At 45.3% G+C, this 17126-nt stretch overlaps 1 protein-coding gene across 7 annotated transcripts in view; it reads left to right on the forward strand.

Annotated features, from left to right (window-relative positions):
* Positions 1–16410, forward strand: part of Smad1 (SMAD family member 1) — a 60533-nt gene extending 44123 nt beyond the window's left edge. For 3 of the 7 annotated variants that reach the window (XM_063277825.1, XM_063277823.1, XM_063277824.1), the window contains exons 4-7: positions 179–304; positions 3807–4028; positions 8822–9078; positions 15025–16410. In XM_063277825.1, coding sequence (XP_063133895.1) covers positions 179–304; positions 3807–4028; positions 8822–9078; positions 15025–15168 — 749 coding nt within the window. In that variant the 3' untranslated portion in view covers positions 15169–16410. Of the gene's footprint in view, positions 1–178; positions 350–3806; positions 4029–8821; positions 9079–15024 lie in introns of all 7 variants that reach the window. The other 4 variants (XM_006255394.3, XM_006255395.5, XM_006255397.3 and 1 more) reach the window with 3 other exon arrangements.
* Positions 16411–17126: the final 716 nt, after the last annotated feature.

The following is a 17126-nucleotide window of genomic DNA, read 5'->3' on the forward strand; positions in this document are numbered from 1 at the left end:
AAGTTACACTCTGACCCCCACTTGTTCCTTCTCCCCCACAGTAATTAAACCCAAAGTTATCCTCTGACCGCCTACATACAGTAGGCGTGCACCTGCATTCCCGTGAACAGTGTGCACAGAGACAACACAGAAGAGAATCTATGCCTGAAATGTATTTTTTTTCTTTAAACCGTTGTAGCCGACACACCCCCGCCTGCTTACCTGCCTCCTGAAGACCCCATGGCCCAGGATGGCTCTCAGCCTATGGACACGAACATGACGAACATGACGGCACCGACACTGCCCGCGGAGATCAATAGAGGAGGTGAAGTCAGCTGCCGCTCTCCCTGTGAGAGTTTGTTGTCTGCAGGTCCAAGTGTTGCTTTCAGTCATATAGACCTTCAAACAGTAGCTGTCTAGAAAACAGAAAAAACTGTTGTTCTAAACCTGAAGGAAAGAATTCTCTAGAATCCAGCCCTTTGCCTAAAATCTCTGCCACAGTCTCCTAAGGAGTCTCAGAATTGAATGAATTTTCAGTAGCCTATGAAACGGCCTTAAGCGTCTGTTTGCCATTTGGTACTAGGAAGTTAAGTGAGGCCAAGTCTCAGCCTTGGTGATTAGAAAACCAAGCCGTTGGCAAACTCTGAAGGCAACCGAATGTGCCATACATCCGTCAGAGCTGAACAGTCAGCTGAGATTTATTGTTTCCGTAAAAGGCGAACAGGCGTATCTCATTAGCATGCTAATCTGCTTATACTTTTTGTAAATGGCTAAGTAATATAAACAAAGAACTGTTTAAATATACATTTATCTATGGTTTAGTGTCAATAGACACATGGTTTGTATAGCTGTTTCATGTACCTGTGTGCATATGAGAGCTCTTGCACATGGGGCAGCCGAGGCCTGTTTTACATTACCTGTGTCTTTTATTTAGATGGCTGTGTATTCAGGTCTTCAGTAATTAGTAACTTGGGATCGGTGCTGCAAGAATTGTCTTTAAATGGGCCAAGAGGAATGGGCCATCCGCAGTAGTGCAGAGCGGACTTCCCACTGGTGATCTCACTGGAAATCCATACAGCTGGGTTTCCAGACGGTTCCCTTTGTGTTAGAATAGACAGGCACACACGCATGCACACACAGATGCTTACATAGAGGTGTGCATGCGCACACACACACACACACACACACACACACACACACACACACCCCTTGTCTATTTTAGAGCCTTTATCGTTGTAACAAGTAATGGTGCATTTTTCCTCTCTCTGTCCTCCTGCCTAACTTTGTTACCAGAAGAATTAATTTAAAGGATAAGAATTTACTCTTGGCTGGGGATTTAGCTCAGTGGTAAAGCGCTTACCTAGGAAGCGCAAGGCCCTGGGTTCGGTCCCCAGCTCCGGAAAAAAAAAAAAAAAACCAAAAAAAAAAAAGAATTTACTCTTTTCCCCCTCAAAGAATTTACAGCTGAACTGACGTTCACCTTCCCTCAGGGGAGGAGCTGGTCTTCACCCCGAGGCTCATTTCAGCCCAGTATACCAAGTGCACATTACCCCATGCCAAGAGGTACCATGTGCCCTGGCGAGATCTCCCATCCGCTCAGTAGCTTCTGAGGGAGCCTCCAGCAAGCATTCCACCCGGGGATGAAGCAAGTTGAAATTAGAAGCAGTATGGCTGCTTGAACGTGTCTTGTTTTGTTCTAAAGCCCATTTCAGTGAAATGAGAGGTGCCTTGGACTGGATCCGAGTTCCTGGTGCTTTTTCAGGACTTAAATATTATGCTGTCCCTGTGGTAGCACGAGGATAGTAGCATGCTGGGTTCACATGTGATCAGATGCACACACTGTAGCCAAGAACAAACCCTAATGCTCACTCTGGATTTGGGATGATGACATGTCCGTGTAGGCTCTGGGATTATATTGAATATGCCAATCTGATGCCAGATCTCTGTGGTGGGAGGGCATATGGGAAGTCTCACTTTGCAGGGACCTGAAGTGTTGACTCCAAAATAAATACTCTCAAAAAAAAAAAAAAAAGAAAAAGAAAAAAACCTTAGCAGTACAGTTAAGTAAATTAGAGCATATATAAATCAGTGATTTTGTTTTGAAGTTTTCTTTATAGGTGCTCTGTGTTTTATGGGTCTTGGTCAGCGTTAGATGTTGGGAGTTAACAAGTGAAGTGTGTGAAAGAGTAGCCTCTATCTGACCTATTTTTAGAATTTTTATTTGGGGAGCAAGATTTCCTGTGTGGACCCTGTATCTGTCCTGACGAAATTAGCTGATACCCCAAACAGAGACCATACTTTTAAGATCTTTTTCCCTTTTAAACAGCTTTTAAAATGTTGCCCCATTAGAGCCAATTTAAAATCACCTAGAATCTTCAAAGGAAAAAGAGTTGGCTTTTTTCCTGTTGTCACCTGTGGTGGTTTTCGCAGAGCAAGGGTCAGCAAACTACAGCCCACAGACAGATCAGCCCACTGTCTGTTTTTATAAATAAAGCTTTATTAGAACACAGCTGTGCCCATTTGTTACACATTATCAATGGCTGTTTTCAAGAGATACAAAGACAGAGTGGAATAGTTGTGATAAAGACCATATGTCCCACAAGTCTTTCTGGCCTTTTATAGGAAAAAAATGTGTCCAAGGCTAAACTAGATGAATAGCATTTCGAACAACACTAAACGCCGATAAAAGGCTCGTGTGACTGTGGCCGCAGCCGCTTTCACACTCCGGCACCTGGTGAATCACTGAAGCTTTGCTCCTTGAAGAACAATGGAGCAACAGGAGGGAACTGTTTAGAAAACAAGGGAAATAGTTTATTTTCAGCTAAGCCACTTAAGTACAAAATGTTACTAACGAAGGACATGGAAGTCCTTTTTTTTACCATGCCTGCTGGATTTTCCTTGCAATCCTTCCCGTTTGTTCATGAGGTCCCATGATGCCCAGATCACTAATAATTGCATTGGTTATAGTGTGGCTTGTATGCCTGGGGGTCTTGAAGGAGGTTTGCTGCAGAAAGGATTCATCTCCCACCTCTTGGTTGAAAGCATTTTATGTTTGGAGATTCGTTGGGCTTAAGAGATCGGACTGAACAAGCTGCATCCTGTCAGTAAAGCTGGGTAGTTTCCATTGTTGGCCCATTCTGGGAAGCGAGAGACAAAACACACCTGCTCGGCATGACTTAAAGCAAATAGAAGGAAGTTAGCATGGAGTCTGGATGAGAGAGATATGATTCATTGAGGGAGAATGGCCAGTTGGCAAGATTTCTTCCTGAAACACAGCAAAACGGCAGCTGCAGCCACCGCCATCCCTGGCTCTTGGGAAGGCAGGCAGCTTCCCCGCGATAGGTAGAAGTTGTTTCTGGTGCTTTGAGAAAGCAGAGGTTTACCAAGGCTTTTCCAACAGTAGCTCCTTTCCATGCCAGCCCCATTGGCACATCTCCAGGCCCCTCGTATTCCTGAGCCACTTGGTTTTTTATTGGTCACTTGTATTTCTCGTAGGTAGTGTGCCAGCGAGAGAGATTCCTAATTATTTCTGTATGTTAATGAGAAGGTAATAGGTCCTTAGTATTCAGCAAATGCTGTTGCCGGGCTTGCTTAGCTGGTATTTTGGTTTTCTGCTAGTCATTGGAGAAGATTGTTCCCCAATTAAAGGAGAATGCCACCTTTAATAAGAAGTACTTCAGCTCTCAAAAATGATACATGTGATCACAGTGGTCGCCCTTGGCTGTCTTCACTGGGTGATGTCCAGACAGTTTTACAATGTGGTTTCGGTTTGGGGATGCTCCAGGCGCAAACTGTGAGCTACACAACCTTTTCTTCCCTTCTTACAGATGTTCAAGCAGTTGCTTACGAGGAACCAAAACACTGGTGCTCTATTGTGTACTATGAGCTCAACAACCGTGTGGGCGAAGCGTTCCATGCCTCCTCCACCAGCGTGTTGGTGGATGGTTTCACCGATCCTTCCAACAATAAGAACCGATTCTGCCTTGGGCTGCTCTCCAATGTTAACCGGAACTCCACTATTGAAAATACCAGGCGACACATCGGGAAAGGTGAACCTTCCCTTTACTCCATTGCAAATGTTTCTCTAGAAGTGACTCCATCATTCCTGTGGCAATGCCAGTGAAGGCTCAAATACTGCTTTGAAGAGTTTTTCAAATTCACATTATCTGGAGATTGTTCTAATCAATGATCTTAGTGGATTTCCCCACCCTGATAATGTTGACAGGGATTAGTGGATACTGTGGCTTGCTACCGTGGGCAATTCTTTTAACGTTTTTGTTATGAAAATATCTTAATAATTTTTTACATTTATTACATGTGTGTGCACGCACATGTGTGCACTTGTACATGTGTGTGTGTAAGTGTCTCCATCAGAGGACAGACTTTGGTAGTCAGTTCTCTACTTCCATCCTGTGGACACCAGAAGTCAAATTCCAGTCATCAGCTTGGTAGCAAACTTTCTAGCCATCGAGCCATCCCGCCGATTTTTCTTAATAGGCTTAATTATTCACCCTAGTGGTAGATTAAAACAGTTCTGGACCGTTTACACGCGTTTATTCTGTGATTAAACAAATAGCTAACTGTGTGGGTAGGTGATCAGTGCAGCGTTCCCTGTGAGGTAAGGAACATGCAGTCATGAAGGGCGTGGCATCCCTTGGAAGTGTCAGTGTAAATCATAACTTAATGGCACGGCGTGTGTTTATATGCTGCTGTGCGTGTCTGTCCATGTGCCCTCCGAACATGCATGTAGTTTTTCTGTCCTGTGTACCGAAGGGCAAAGATACAAAGTGTTGACAAGCACATACCCGGGGTCCAGCCCATTGCTGCTAATATCTGTCCCCCTGCGGGAAACCGTGGTGCCTCTCGGCATCCAGCTCCCACCTCACCGCTTTGTACAGTTTAGTACCAAGATGTATTTGTCCTTTGGTATCCATGGTGGGTTTGTTCTGAGACCCTTGAGAACCAGGAAACCTCGGATGCTCAGTTCCCCCTCTCTCACTCAGTGCTGTGACTTCATTTATCACACGTCACTTGTCAAGTGTCCTTATGAGAGTCACACCTGCTGCACAGTTCATGGCGGGCAAACAGTCGCACTGTTGAGTGAATCGAGAGAGGCACAGCCTGGACATGTTAATGTTGAAAGATCATTTTGATCTGTGCGTGGTTGAAACTGGGTCCCAGATCCACAGATAATGAAGAGCAACTGTAATTAACCACAGCAGCGGCTCTAAAGATAATGCCCGGCGTGGCGATGAGCGTATGCCTGTGATGCCAGCACTGGGGAGGCTGGAAGAGGAACATGAGGACAACCAAGGCAGGTCAGTCTGCACAGTGAGGGTCTGTCCAATTAGAAAATTCTGACTGGGACAGCCATAGGAATCATTAATAGAGAAATGAATTAATTGGGAAGTCCAACCACTAAATGGACAGTGAGTATTAGAATACAAAATTCATCATTTTGCAACCATTGAGGTAAAGACCAAGCAAGAGTCATTGGCATAGGGCCGGTGAGATGGCTCAGTGGGTAGGTAAGGGCTTTGCTGCCTAGCCTAAGGGCCTTAGCTTAGTCCCCAGGACTGCATGATGGGGAAAGCCAGCTGCCATGCTTTGTCCTCTGACCATCACCCATGCTTCACACGCACACACACACACACACACACCACCACCACCACCATCATCCATGCACACCAAACAAGGAAGTGAATTAATAAAGCAGAGAACCATCAATATATGCCAAATGTGAAGAGAAGTTCTATGATAGAGCATTTGCATGTTTTAAAATATTTCTCTAAAAGCTACTTTAGTTGCAAGGCAGAGTAAAAAAAATAAAAGAATCAACATCTAGAAAGAGATCAAATAAAAAGGGATATTTCAACAAGGGATAAGAGACATTTAAGAAAATGTTTTAAGATTGTTTTTAGAGAAAACCCAACAGCTGTTGAGATGGGACTCGGTGGACATCTTACTATGATCAAGGGAGGGAAGATGGAAACAGTCTAAGGTGAACACAGCTCGCAGCACACATGGGCATTGGCCTACACCTGAAACATGGTGTTTCCTGTCAGCACATTCAGAAGGAAGAGTGTGTGTCTCACTCAATTTTAGGGGAACTTCGCCCCCAAAGTAGGAGAAAGCCACATTCTTTAGGACATTATGAGGGGGTGGGTGTGGTGCATGCCTTTAATCCCAGCACTCAGGAGGCAGAGGCAGGCGGATTTCTGGGGCTGCACTTCCTTAAGTCACCCCAGCGCCAGACTAGTGGACCCAGTGTAGAGTTCTAGATGACAGAAGAAGCCGGGGTCAGTGCCAGGGATAAGCTGAGGACTCCTCACATCCTGACCCACGGACAAGCAGCAGAAACCCCGTGCAGACATCACTGTGGACGGCATGATTGATAGTGTTCTTGGGACAGGTCCTCGGAGTGAAGCCGGAAGCTCTTGGTTATGTATACTTTCCAGAAAGTTCTTACTGACTTGTACCTCCCACTAGAAATAGATGTGTGGTGTTTCTCTTCACCCTGGACAGCTCGTGGAGGAGCTTCATGTCTGTCCCTGTCAGTCGTCCAGCTAGAAGCTTGTATAGCCATGGCGAAGCCATGACCAAGGAAATCAGAGAACAGAGCTTAGTTGGGCTTATGGTTCAGAGGGACGAGAGTCCAGCATGGCAGGGAAGGGTGGCAGCAGGAGCATGGCGGTTAGATCAGAAGCAGGCAGCTCACGTCTTGAACCTCAGTCACAAAACAGAGAGAGTGAACTAGAAATGGTACAAGCCTTTAAACTCTCAAAGCCTATCTCTCCTGACACCTCCTTCCAGGGCTATACAAAGAGAGAGAGAAAACTGTATATACAGGTAGCCTTTGGTCCATAAAGGAATGGCTGAATACTGTGAAAGCTTTGAAGCAGACAGTAATTCTTTCTATATTGTTTTGTGACTTAAAATGTGATGCCACGATTACTTGGAAAGGTTAATAAGAATGGTTAAAAATAATAACGGATGGACGAGTAAAGAAAAAATTCTGACATTAGGGCTTGTAAGAATTACAAGTAAGTCAATCAGCAGGTGGAGAAAACAGCAAAGTAAATTAGACTCGTACTGTAGTGGGCATGGGAGCCGATGTCGGGTGTTGGCATCAGGTCAGTAGCCTTCCCTAATGGTCCTGCACCACACACCACACATGGGAATGAGTGCGTGTGTATCTGTAACGAGGCAGACAAAGAAGCTCTATGAAAACATATTGATCTGAAAGGTCGTTATTTACATCAACAAAAATAAAAATTCAACTACTCTAGGTTAAAACATATATCGCTGTCTCATCTGTCGCTCTGTCTATGCACACACGTGTATAGAATGAATAAGATTGAAAGAAAAGGAATTACAGGAAAACACAAGATAAATTATTTATATCTGGCCTGGAACCCACAACTCATAAAAAATAATAAAAACCCCACAACCACAGCAGGATAAATAGATGAGCCGTAAAGGCAGTGAATTCACAGGAGACACTCGAATGGCCACCAAGCCGGAGTGCACACCCAGCCCCACGTGCAAATTTAAGACAATTGTATTATTTTCCAGCTGCAAACACTTTGCTCTGGATCAGCGCTGATGTGGGTCAGATGAACGGCGCGCCCACAGTGCCGTTGTGGGTATAAACCAACATGAGCGTCCTGAAAAGTTGTCTGGCCACCTGATTCCAAGGCCTTCTATGGAGCCATTTAACTTCCAGGACTCTCTTACGGATAGTGACATTTGTCATGACTGCAGGAATAGAAAGTTATTGCCACACTGGTGACTGGTTGATAGCAGGGCAGTCAGGCAGAGGTTTAAAAGTTTCTCAGAAGCTTTCCTGATTGCAAAATCAACACAGTGTATGCACGCTCATAAGCATTGTTTTCTGTCACTGAAGCACTGTTAGTATTTTCCATTCTTTACGGTTTCACACCCTGCCTTGATTTTCTAAGATGAGAAGTCATCTTTATTACCAGGAAGAAAGTTTCTTTTCTTTTCCGTAGTTTTCTAGCCCTATGTATCGGTAGAGATGCCGCATGGCGTTTCCTCGGACAGTCACGGTAGCGCCGTGCCCCAGGCATGGACAAGGTTTGGAGCCACACCACTTTTGCTGGGTGCTTGTTCCCCCTCGGAGGCTTTGAGGGCTTTCCTTCTCCCTGTTTTTAATCACTTCCTGTGTGACGGGAGTCACGTGGCATCCAGAGGGCAGCTTTGCAGGATTGATTCCCCCACCTTCAGCAGGAAAGGATTCAGGCCGCTGAGCCCTCCTCCCCACCTTCAAGGTGGGGTGCTGGCATTCATTCTAAGCTGGGAGACGTTTTCAGGCATTGTTTGTAGTGGTTATTTTGGTGAGCTTCTATTTCACACACACGCGCGCGCGCGCCTTTTTTCCTATTTCTGAAGCTTTTGTTTTTAGCTGGACCTCCCACCTTTCAGCCCCCAGTAGGACTTCTTCCTCCCGGGTTTCATCCCTCCGTGTTTACTGATCATCGCTTCCATCTCTCTGAAGTTTTCTGAACAATTTAGCCCTGGCATAAATGCAGGGGACTTTAAACACACAGGATGCCCCAGTGAACTCTAGGTCCTACTGCACTCTATTTTTAGAGCACAGATATACTTTCAACCCTGGCCAAGTGGGACATTAAATACTTACTGAAATGAAAGTGTTATACTTTATTATTTTTGAGAGACTTTGTTATTTCCTGAACATGCTGACTGACACAAGGGTAGCATAGTTAACTCAGAGATTTGTCAGAGCAGCCCAGCCTGACTGCCAGGGCACCTGTCATCCAGATAACAGCCGGCTGACTCGGTCTGTCTCTGTCTCTCACAGGAGTCCACCTTTATTACGTCGGAGGAGAGGTGTATGCGGAGTGCCTCAGTGACAGCAGCATCTTCGTGCAGAGTCGGAACTGCAACTACCACCATGGCTTTCATCCCACCACGGTCTGCAAGATCCCCAGCGGGTGCAGCTTGAAAATCTTCAACAACCAAGAGTTCGCTCAGCTACTGGCGCAGTCTGTGAACCATGGGTTCGAGACAGTGTATGAACTCACCAAAATGTGCACTATTCGAATGAGCTTCGTGAAGGTGAGCAGTGCCCACCCATCTCATTCAGGCTGGATACACACATACGCACACACAACCACACACATACACACAAACATACATACACCCACACATGCACACACAACCACACACACACCACCACACACACACAAAACCACACAACAACACATACAACCACACACACACACACAAACATACACACAACCACACACTCTACACACAAAACCACACACACAACCACGCATACACACTCCACACATAAACTTACACACTCCCTCCATTACACACAGATGCTCACACACACATCTGTGCTTCCCCCACCACAAACACGCTGCACACACACACACACACAGAACCACAGACACACCACCACACACAAACATACACACTCCCTCCATTACACACACACAACCACACACACACAACCACACACACACAACCACGCATACACACTCCACACATAAACATACACACTCCCTCCATTACACACACACATGCTCCCACACACACATACATGCTTACCCCACCACAAACACTCTGCATACACACATGCACATGCTTCCACCACACACGTACACACTCTCTCGCAGAATATGAATCTGTGCCTTCTTGGTGTATCTTCCTTTTTCAAACCTCTACAAGAGGGTCAGTGTCCAAAAAATTGTCTTTGGAACATAGCGATGTAATCTCTCACCGTGTGGGTCCCAGGGATAGAACTCAGATCCCCAGGCTTGGGGGCAGGCACCTTTACCCAGCTGAGCCATCTTGCTGGCCCTGGTCAGACCTCTGTTGCTAGAGAGAGGGTCTGACATTGCCCAGGCAGCTGGGTCGATGGCACTGGGGAGGTGTGTCAGCTCTGTGTCCAGAGTGGCTAGGCTTCCTGACCTGTGTGCTGCCATTGCCCCATTGTGGGGTCTCTGGGACACTAGGCCAGTACTCTCCCCACTGCACTATGTCCCCAGCCCCATAGCTGCTGTCATAGCATAGGGAATGCTATGTATTCAACAAGTAGCTTAAATGCATGGCCGTCCTGTGAGATCAGCTTTCTTCCTCCTGTTCTTTGCTCTTAGCTCTGAGTTCACAGGATGCTGGTGCCTACTGGCTGTGGGCTGAATGCACAGGATGCCGGTGCCTACTGGCTGTGGGCTGAATGCACAGGATGCCGGTGCCTACTGGCTGTGGGCTGAATGCACAGGATGCCGGTGCCTACTGGCTGTGGATCTGTGGTCAGCGCATGACCGTTTAGGTGCCTTCAGCAGTTTGATTCCTGGGACCCACATGGTAGAAAGAGAGAGCCAACTCCTACAGGTTGTTTTCTGACCTCCACATGTACACACACACAGGGCTGGGAGGGCAGTAAATAGATGTAAAAAAAAAATAGTGAAAGATGTATTTATACTGGAAATTCTTTTTAGTTGATCAGATGCTTTTCGTTAAAATGTATTTCTAGTAAATTATGTGTTTTGTGTATAATTGAAAAGTTAGCAAGGCCCTGGTTCCAAGAGAATTGTGTGATATCAAAAAAAGGAGTCATTGCTTATCACAGATATCTCCTCAGTCCTCTTCTGCCACTAAAATTGAAAAATTTTTTTGATGCCAATGAAATGTTTTTTAAAAAGGGCACATCTGATGACAGCACATTCTAGCAACCACCTTGTCTCTGAAGCCTCGAAGATAAGTCTTTATCCCGCTTTACCTTGAGGAAGAGCGCTAATTACAAACCTGGGCGAGGCAGTCGTCTTTCATGTGCAGTCTTCAAAAGCTCTGTGACTTCTCGCCGGGCCTGTTTAGCGGTTCATCACCGGGTGATTCCAGAGCTGTGCTCTGCCCATCATCACCCAGATCAAAGGCACCCTTCCCCGCCTTAGCTGAATGTGGCACCTCTTTAATATTAAAGGAGGCCTTTTTTTACCCCTTAAAGAAGTTGACCTGTATAGTGTGTGCAAATACAACCACGGAGCCTGTCCTTGTTCATTTTTCACAGGCACCATTTAATTTTTGACTCAAGCATTTTGGCTCAGGCGATTTACAAAATGAGACCAGCTTCTTGCCAAAGTGGTTTTTGTTTGGAAGAAAGAACCCTTGAGAGCGGGGGTGTTTGGACTGTGGTGGAGACATGGGTTGTTCTCAGACCTCCTCATGGTCTGTAGGGCTGGATGGATCTGGGCCTTTGGTAACCGTGCCTGAGGTTCCTTGGTGGGCTGTGATTATTGAATTCTTGAAGAAGTTTTGACTCCAATAAGCTATCTCCTTGGCATCTGTTTCCTACTGATCACACTAACAGTTAAATGTTACTTTTGTACAACTAAAAACATTTATTTACACTAAGGTATTTAAAAGTTTTTTTTATTCATATCAGTGTGTATATTTATGACCAAAACGTGTGTGTGTGCTGCTGGAGGCCACAGAGGGTGTCAGAGCTCTCGTAGCAGGAGTTATAAGCTACTGTGAGCAGTCACGGGTGCCTGGAACCAAACTCAGGTTCTCTGGTGGGGCAGCAAGTGCTCTGCTAAGACATCTCTCCAGCCCAAAACTGCAATTCAAAATTTATTGACTTCATTCTTTCTGCAGATATTTTACCACTATTCTGAAAAGAATACAAAGAGGGGAAAAACACTTCTAAAACCTCTAGCATCAGGATGCATATGGCCTCCTGTGGCTTTATTAGTAATGGAACATAAAAGAATTTAATACTGACTAGCGAGGCAACTGTGCAAGCGAGGATGGATGTGGCTGGGAACTTAGGATAGACAAATCTTACTACTCCAAAGCTGGTAATGGGCTAGAGGTGCTCTTATAGAGGACCAGAATCCTGTTCTGATCTTCCACATCCGGCAGCTCATAACTGCTTCTAGCACCATCTCCAAAACTCAAACACCTTAACTTCTTTTGTTTTCCATGGGTACCTACATACACGTGCACATGGACACCCCCAAATGCACATAATAAAAAATAAATCTCATTTAATGCTTAGCGACCTATAAATAACAGACCCCATATAACAAGAAGTCAAATGCTCGTAACAAAAGCTCGCACGCACACTCTCTGTAAGGGATGAGTGATACTAAGGAACTTGCCAGCATTATCAGGCGGGGTCCAAATGATCGTTTTTGGTGTTAATATAAAACTGTTCCTGATAAACCCAAATCAGTCTGGCCCAGAAAGTATGTGTGGAACTTCTGCCTCATGACCGATTGAAAGTCAGATGTCAGCCCCTGTCTTCAAAAAACTCACTTTCTAAAGACACAGACCTGCATGGCAGCTGTAGCTGTTGAATGTGCAAACCCAGGGACGTGCATGCAAGTTCACGGGTGGAGTTCACGTGACCCAACTTTGTTTTAAAAGTTCTCATTCAGATATGTTTCTTAAAATTGCTAGAGAAAGGGGTTGGGGATTTAGCTCAGTGGTAGAGCGCTTACCTAGCAAACGCAAGGCCCTGGGTTCCGTCCCCAGCTCCGAAAAAAAGAAAAAGAAAAAAAAATTGCTAGAGAAAGGTATGTACCAGAGACCCTAGTAGCCATAATTCTTTGCAAACAAGGATTAATTAGAAATTATTTTGATTCTTTTTATTGACACCGACACCATTTTTGTACAAAATTTTTAAGAGAGGGTCTCCCTGAGTAACTCAGGTTAGCCTCAAACTCAATGTAGCCGGACTGACTTTGTATCATTCACAGTCCTCCTGCCTCAGCCTCCGACTAGTGCTAGGATTTCAGGGACGTCCTGTTGACCTCACAGGCTCTCATGGTGATGTCTGTGGAGCATTGGTGTCCTAATTTGTCATTCCAATTCCTGTAGCCAACCACCCTGACCACATAAGTGGTGGAAGCCTGTCACTTCCAGACAGTGACGAGGTGTCGTAAGAATTTTGGGGTGTCGTAGCCGCTATCCTTCAGTTTCCCCTGAGACTGAAAAATCAAGAGATTGTGTGGTTGACAGGTAGAGTTTTATCTGCCAAAGTGGGGAAGAAACAATAGCAGTCTGTCTGGCACCACCCTTTCTGCGTTTATTTAGGGTAAGGAGAGAATGGAGTGACAGCTCTAACAGGGCTTAGTGGTGGAATGTACTGCTTACGTGAGAAGCCTTGGGTTTTATCCCCAGTGCCACAAAAACGGACAGAGGGGAGCCAGGCACAGTGCCCTACACTTGTAATTCCAGCATAGAGGAGGTCAAGGCCCAAGGATTGCTACAAGTTTGCAGCCAGCTGGGACTGGGTACACAAGCCTAGCAACCCGAGTTCAGTCCCTGTAGGTCGCATTGCTGTTGCATGATGCTGTTCTGGGGAGACCTAAATAAACATCTACCCACCCCAGATAGGGAGCCAGTGACAGATCAAAATATGAATACCACTGAAGTCCGATTTGGGGAGCCACTGAGTTTTATTAGGGTTACTTACAGGAACAGAAGTGAGTCAAAGACAGCTCATGTCATCAAAAGTTCCCCTAGCATGGGTGATGCTCACAAGCGTGGGGACTAGAGCTCACTGCAGCTCAACAGGCTAGAGAGGGCCTTCCCGGAAGCTCACTTGGTCTGAGCCCCTTCTAGGCAGCTTAGCTCGCCTGTCTTCCTTGGAGCCCAGCCCGTCTGAGCAATCTGTAATGTTCATGTCAGCTTGGGGAGAAAGGGGCCTAGTGAATCTGGTCCGTTTCATAGGACTTCCTAAAGCTCTTGTGTAGTTTGCTTCTCGAATTTTAAAGAGTTTGCCTATAGGGTGGGGTATTTCACCTCCCCTTAGAACGGTTGCCAATCAAATCCTTTCCTCTTACATGGAAGCTTTTATCTCTAGAGAAATTGCAACAGAGCATAAGTAAGGGCTAGAAGGGAAAAGGAACTGAGCTCACAGCTGTGCACCAACCTCCACATGCACACTGGAGTGCATGCACACACATATGTGCAACAATTTAAAAAAAAGCTGGGTACACTGATAATCCCATCTTAGGAGACAGCAGAGATAGGACCTCTTACACTGACTGACCATCAGTCTAGCCTAATTGGCAAAAGCCCCCACGTTCAAGTGGCCTTGTGTCAGAAGATACAGTGGGGTATGATTGAGGAAGACAGCCAGTGTTGACCCCTGACCTCCCCAGGTATGAACACACGCACGCACGCGCGCGCGCACACACACGCGCAAATACAGGGGCAAGGTATTACTCAGGTAGGAGTGTGTAGTGTGCTGGCAGAGGTCCTGGGTTCGGTTCCTAGCACCCAGCTGAGATGGCTCACAACAGCCTGTAACTCCAGCACCAGGGGTTCGGATATGCCTCACACTCAGCATTCAAAGATAAATATCTATTCAAACTGGCACATATATACATTTTAAATAAATTTTAAAACAACGACAACAACAAACCCCCAAAACAACCACAAAAAAGCTTGACGACGTAGCTGACGACGTAGCCTTTAACCCCAGGGCTCAGAAATCAGAGGCAGGTGGGTCTCGGAGCTTGAGGCCGGCTCGTCTGGTATACATAGGACGTCCCAGGGCAGTCAGAGTTACATAGTAAGAATTTGTCTTTGAAAAATAAGTAAGTAGTAAATTAAAAAAAAAAACCCAATAAAAGAAAAAAGTAAAGTTTTAACATAATAGGAAATAGATATTTAAAATATTTTTATTCAGTCAGCTGTTGAATTTATGTTAAAGTTTTAAGAATCAAAGACCAGCAATGTTTGTTTGTTTGTTTGTTTGTTTGTTTGTTTGTTTGTTTGGAACAAGGTCTCACTGCTGGGATTAAAGATGTGTACCACCATACCCAACAAAACGGGTAATCTGGGGGTCCTTGGATAGACTTTTGAGTGGTCAGCGTGTATCCCAAAAATGACTGAGTCCCGCAGGCATGCGTGGCGGCGTGTTTTTCTTGTAGGGGATAACCATGAGTACAAACCGGCTCCTAGGAACTGATCACATAACTTTCTACTGAACCACTGAGATGAAGTTCAGTGATTCCCAGTGTGCTTTCTTTTTCCTAGGGCTGGGGAGCAGAGTACCACCGGCAGGATGTCACTAGCACCCCCTGCTGGATTGAGATACACCTGCATGGCCCTCTCCAGTGGCTGGATAAAGTCCTTACCCAGATGGGTTCGCCCCACAACCCTATTTCGTCGGTGTCTTAAAGGGCCCTCGGCTTCTGTCTCTTGCAAACTATTGGGCCTTGCATGTACTTGAAGGACGGAGAAGTCAGACAGGATGGGGAGCTGTAAAGGAGCCGTGATACTTGACCTCTGTGACCAACCGTTGGATGGAGAAGCTGACAGGCCTTGGTAACAAGCTGTTGATATCAAGAACCCGCTTAGTTTACATTGTGACATTCTGTTGTAAAATCAACTAAAATGCTGACTTTTAGCAGGACTTTGTGAATAGTTAGAAAAGAGATGGCCAAGCCAGGGGCAAATTATCTATTAGGAAAAAAGCAAAAAAAAAGGCCCTAAGCAATCCTTTTGTGTGGGGTGTTGGCAGAAGGTTGGCGCCGATCATCTTTATGGAGTGGGCTCTCATCAGGCTCGGAGCCCACGCTGATCATCCTCTCATGGGTTTTCTTAATATTTTAAAACTATTTGTTTAGAAATGAATGGGTTTTTTTGTTTGTTTTAAAGTAAAGGTTAATTGTTATGCCATGCGTAGTAACCTTTCTGAAGCTGTATGCTGACTGTATTGCTGTCAGGATGACGTCAGGCATATGCCCTTTGCTAAATATGTATATACAGAATACTTGGAGGTTATGAATAGTCCAAATGGCTAGTGGGTCTACACAGTATCTGAGGGGCGGGGTCGGGGAGGAAAAACGACAGCTGCAAATGTAGACATTGCCGTAAAGCCCAGCCTGTTGCCTTAAACGGACAAGCTGGTGTCGGACTTTGCTGTGTTTCAGGTTTTTTAGAGTTTTACCTGGCTTTTCTTCCTTTCTTTTCTGCTGTCTCATCCGCTCCACAATGCAGTTAAGCAGCTGGTTAATTCCTCTAACTGTAAGGGCAAATGAGTAATTCCTTCTGTTCGCAAACGGACTGGCTCTGCGTCCCAGTTCCCGGAACATGAAAAGCGTGGATTTAACGAGCAGTTCTTATGGCGTTTACAATACAGACATAGGCTTTGATTTTTCAAATAAATTGTTTGCCAAACCTGGTAACTCTGTTCATTATTCGCAGGTTTGAAGAAGATCTCTATCAGAATCCATTTCAAAGTTTTTTTTTTTTTAATTTTGTTTCATTTTTTTTGTACTATTTGGTTTTCTTCTGTTGAAGTTTTCTATTCTCCTTTTCTCTTATACAGCGAGTTCTTTTATTCCAACACTAGCAGGGTTTTTCTCTACTGGAAATTTTTAAATAAAACCTGTCATTATTGCTTACTTTGATTAAAAATGTGTCATTTTTTTTCTTTGCATGTTAAAATCAGTCAAGATGCAGTGTTCTTTTGAGTACTGTCTGAGTACAAAAGCTGCGTTACTGAAGTGAAGCCATGCGCCTGAACTGCTGAGACAGTGGTTTGGAATCGGAAGAGAAAGGAAACATTAAACTGGAAAAATTAGAGAAAAACTAAACATGTAGACTTAAAAGCAATAACTTGAGGGTGGGGTGTGTACCATGGTCCGCCTGGGCAGGTGAGAGGGTGGCTCGTGCCCTGGGTCCTTCCTCCCATGGTGTGGGTTTCAGAGATTAAACTGAGGTCACAGGGTTGACGGGCAAACACCATTACCCACTGAGCTGTCTTCCCAGCCCACAGATGTAGAAATGTTTAATGTAAGGGCACAGCAGCACAGTTACTGATGGGTGGCCATCTCGGTTAACCAGAAGAGTCGATTTGGGAACTAAAGGTGCACACATAGGGTAGCCATGGGAGAATGTAGCCAAGGAGGCTGAAAATGGAGGCTGCACAGGAGAAAATGATGACCTCGGTGCAGTTTTATTGGGATAGGGATGGTTTTCTTTCTCCCATCAAAAAAAAAAAAAGCTTGTTTTCAAGATAGGGTTTCTCTCTCAGCCCTGGGTGTACTGGAACTCGCTCTGTAGACCACGCTGGACTCAGAAATTTGCCTCCCTCTGCCTTCCAAGTGCATGTGCCAACCACCACCCAGGTC

This window comes from Rattus norvegicus, chromosome 19, assembly GCF_036323735.1.
Source record: "Rattus norvegicus strain BN/NHsdMcwi chromosome 19, GRCr8, whole genome shotgun sequence".
In the NCBI taxonomy this organism is placed as follows: domain Eukaryota; kingdom Metazoa; phylum Chordata; class Mammalia; order Rodentia; family Muridae; genus Rattus; species Rattus norvegicus.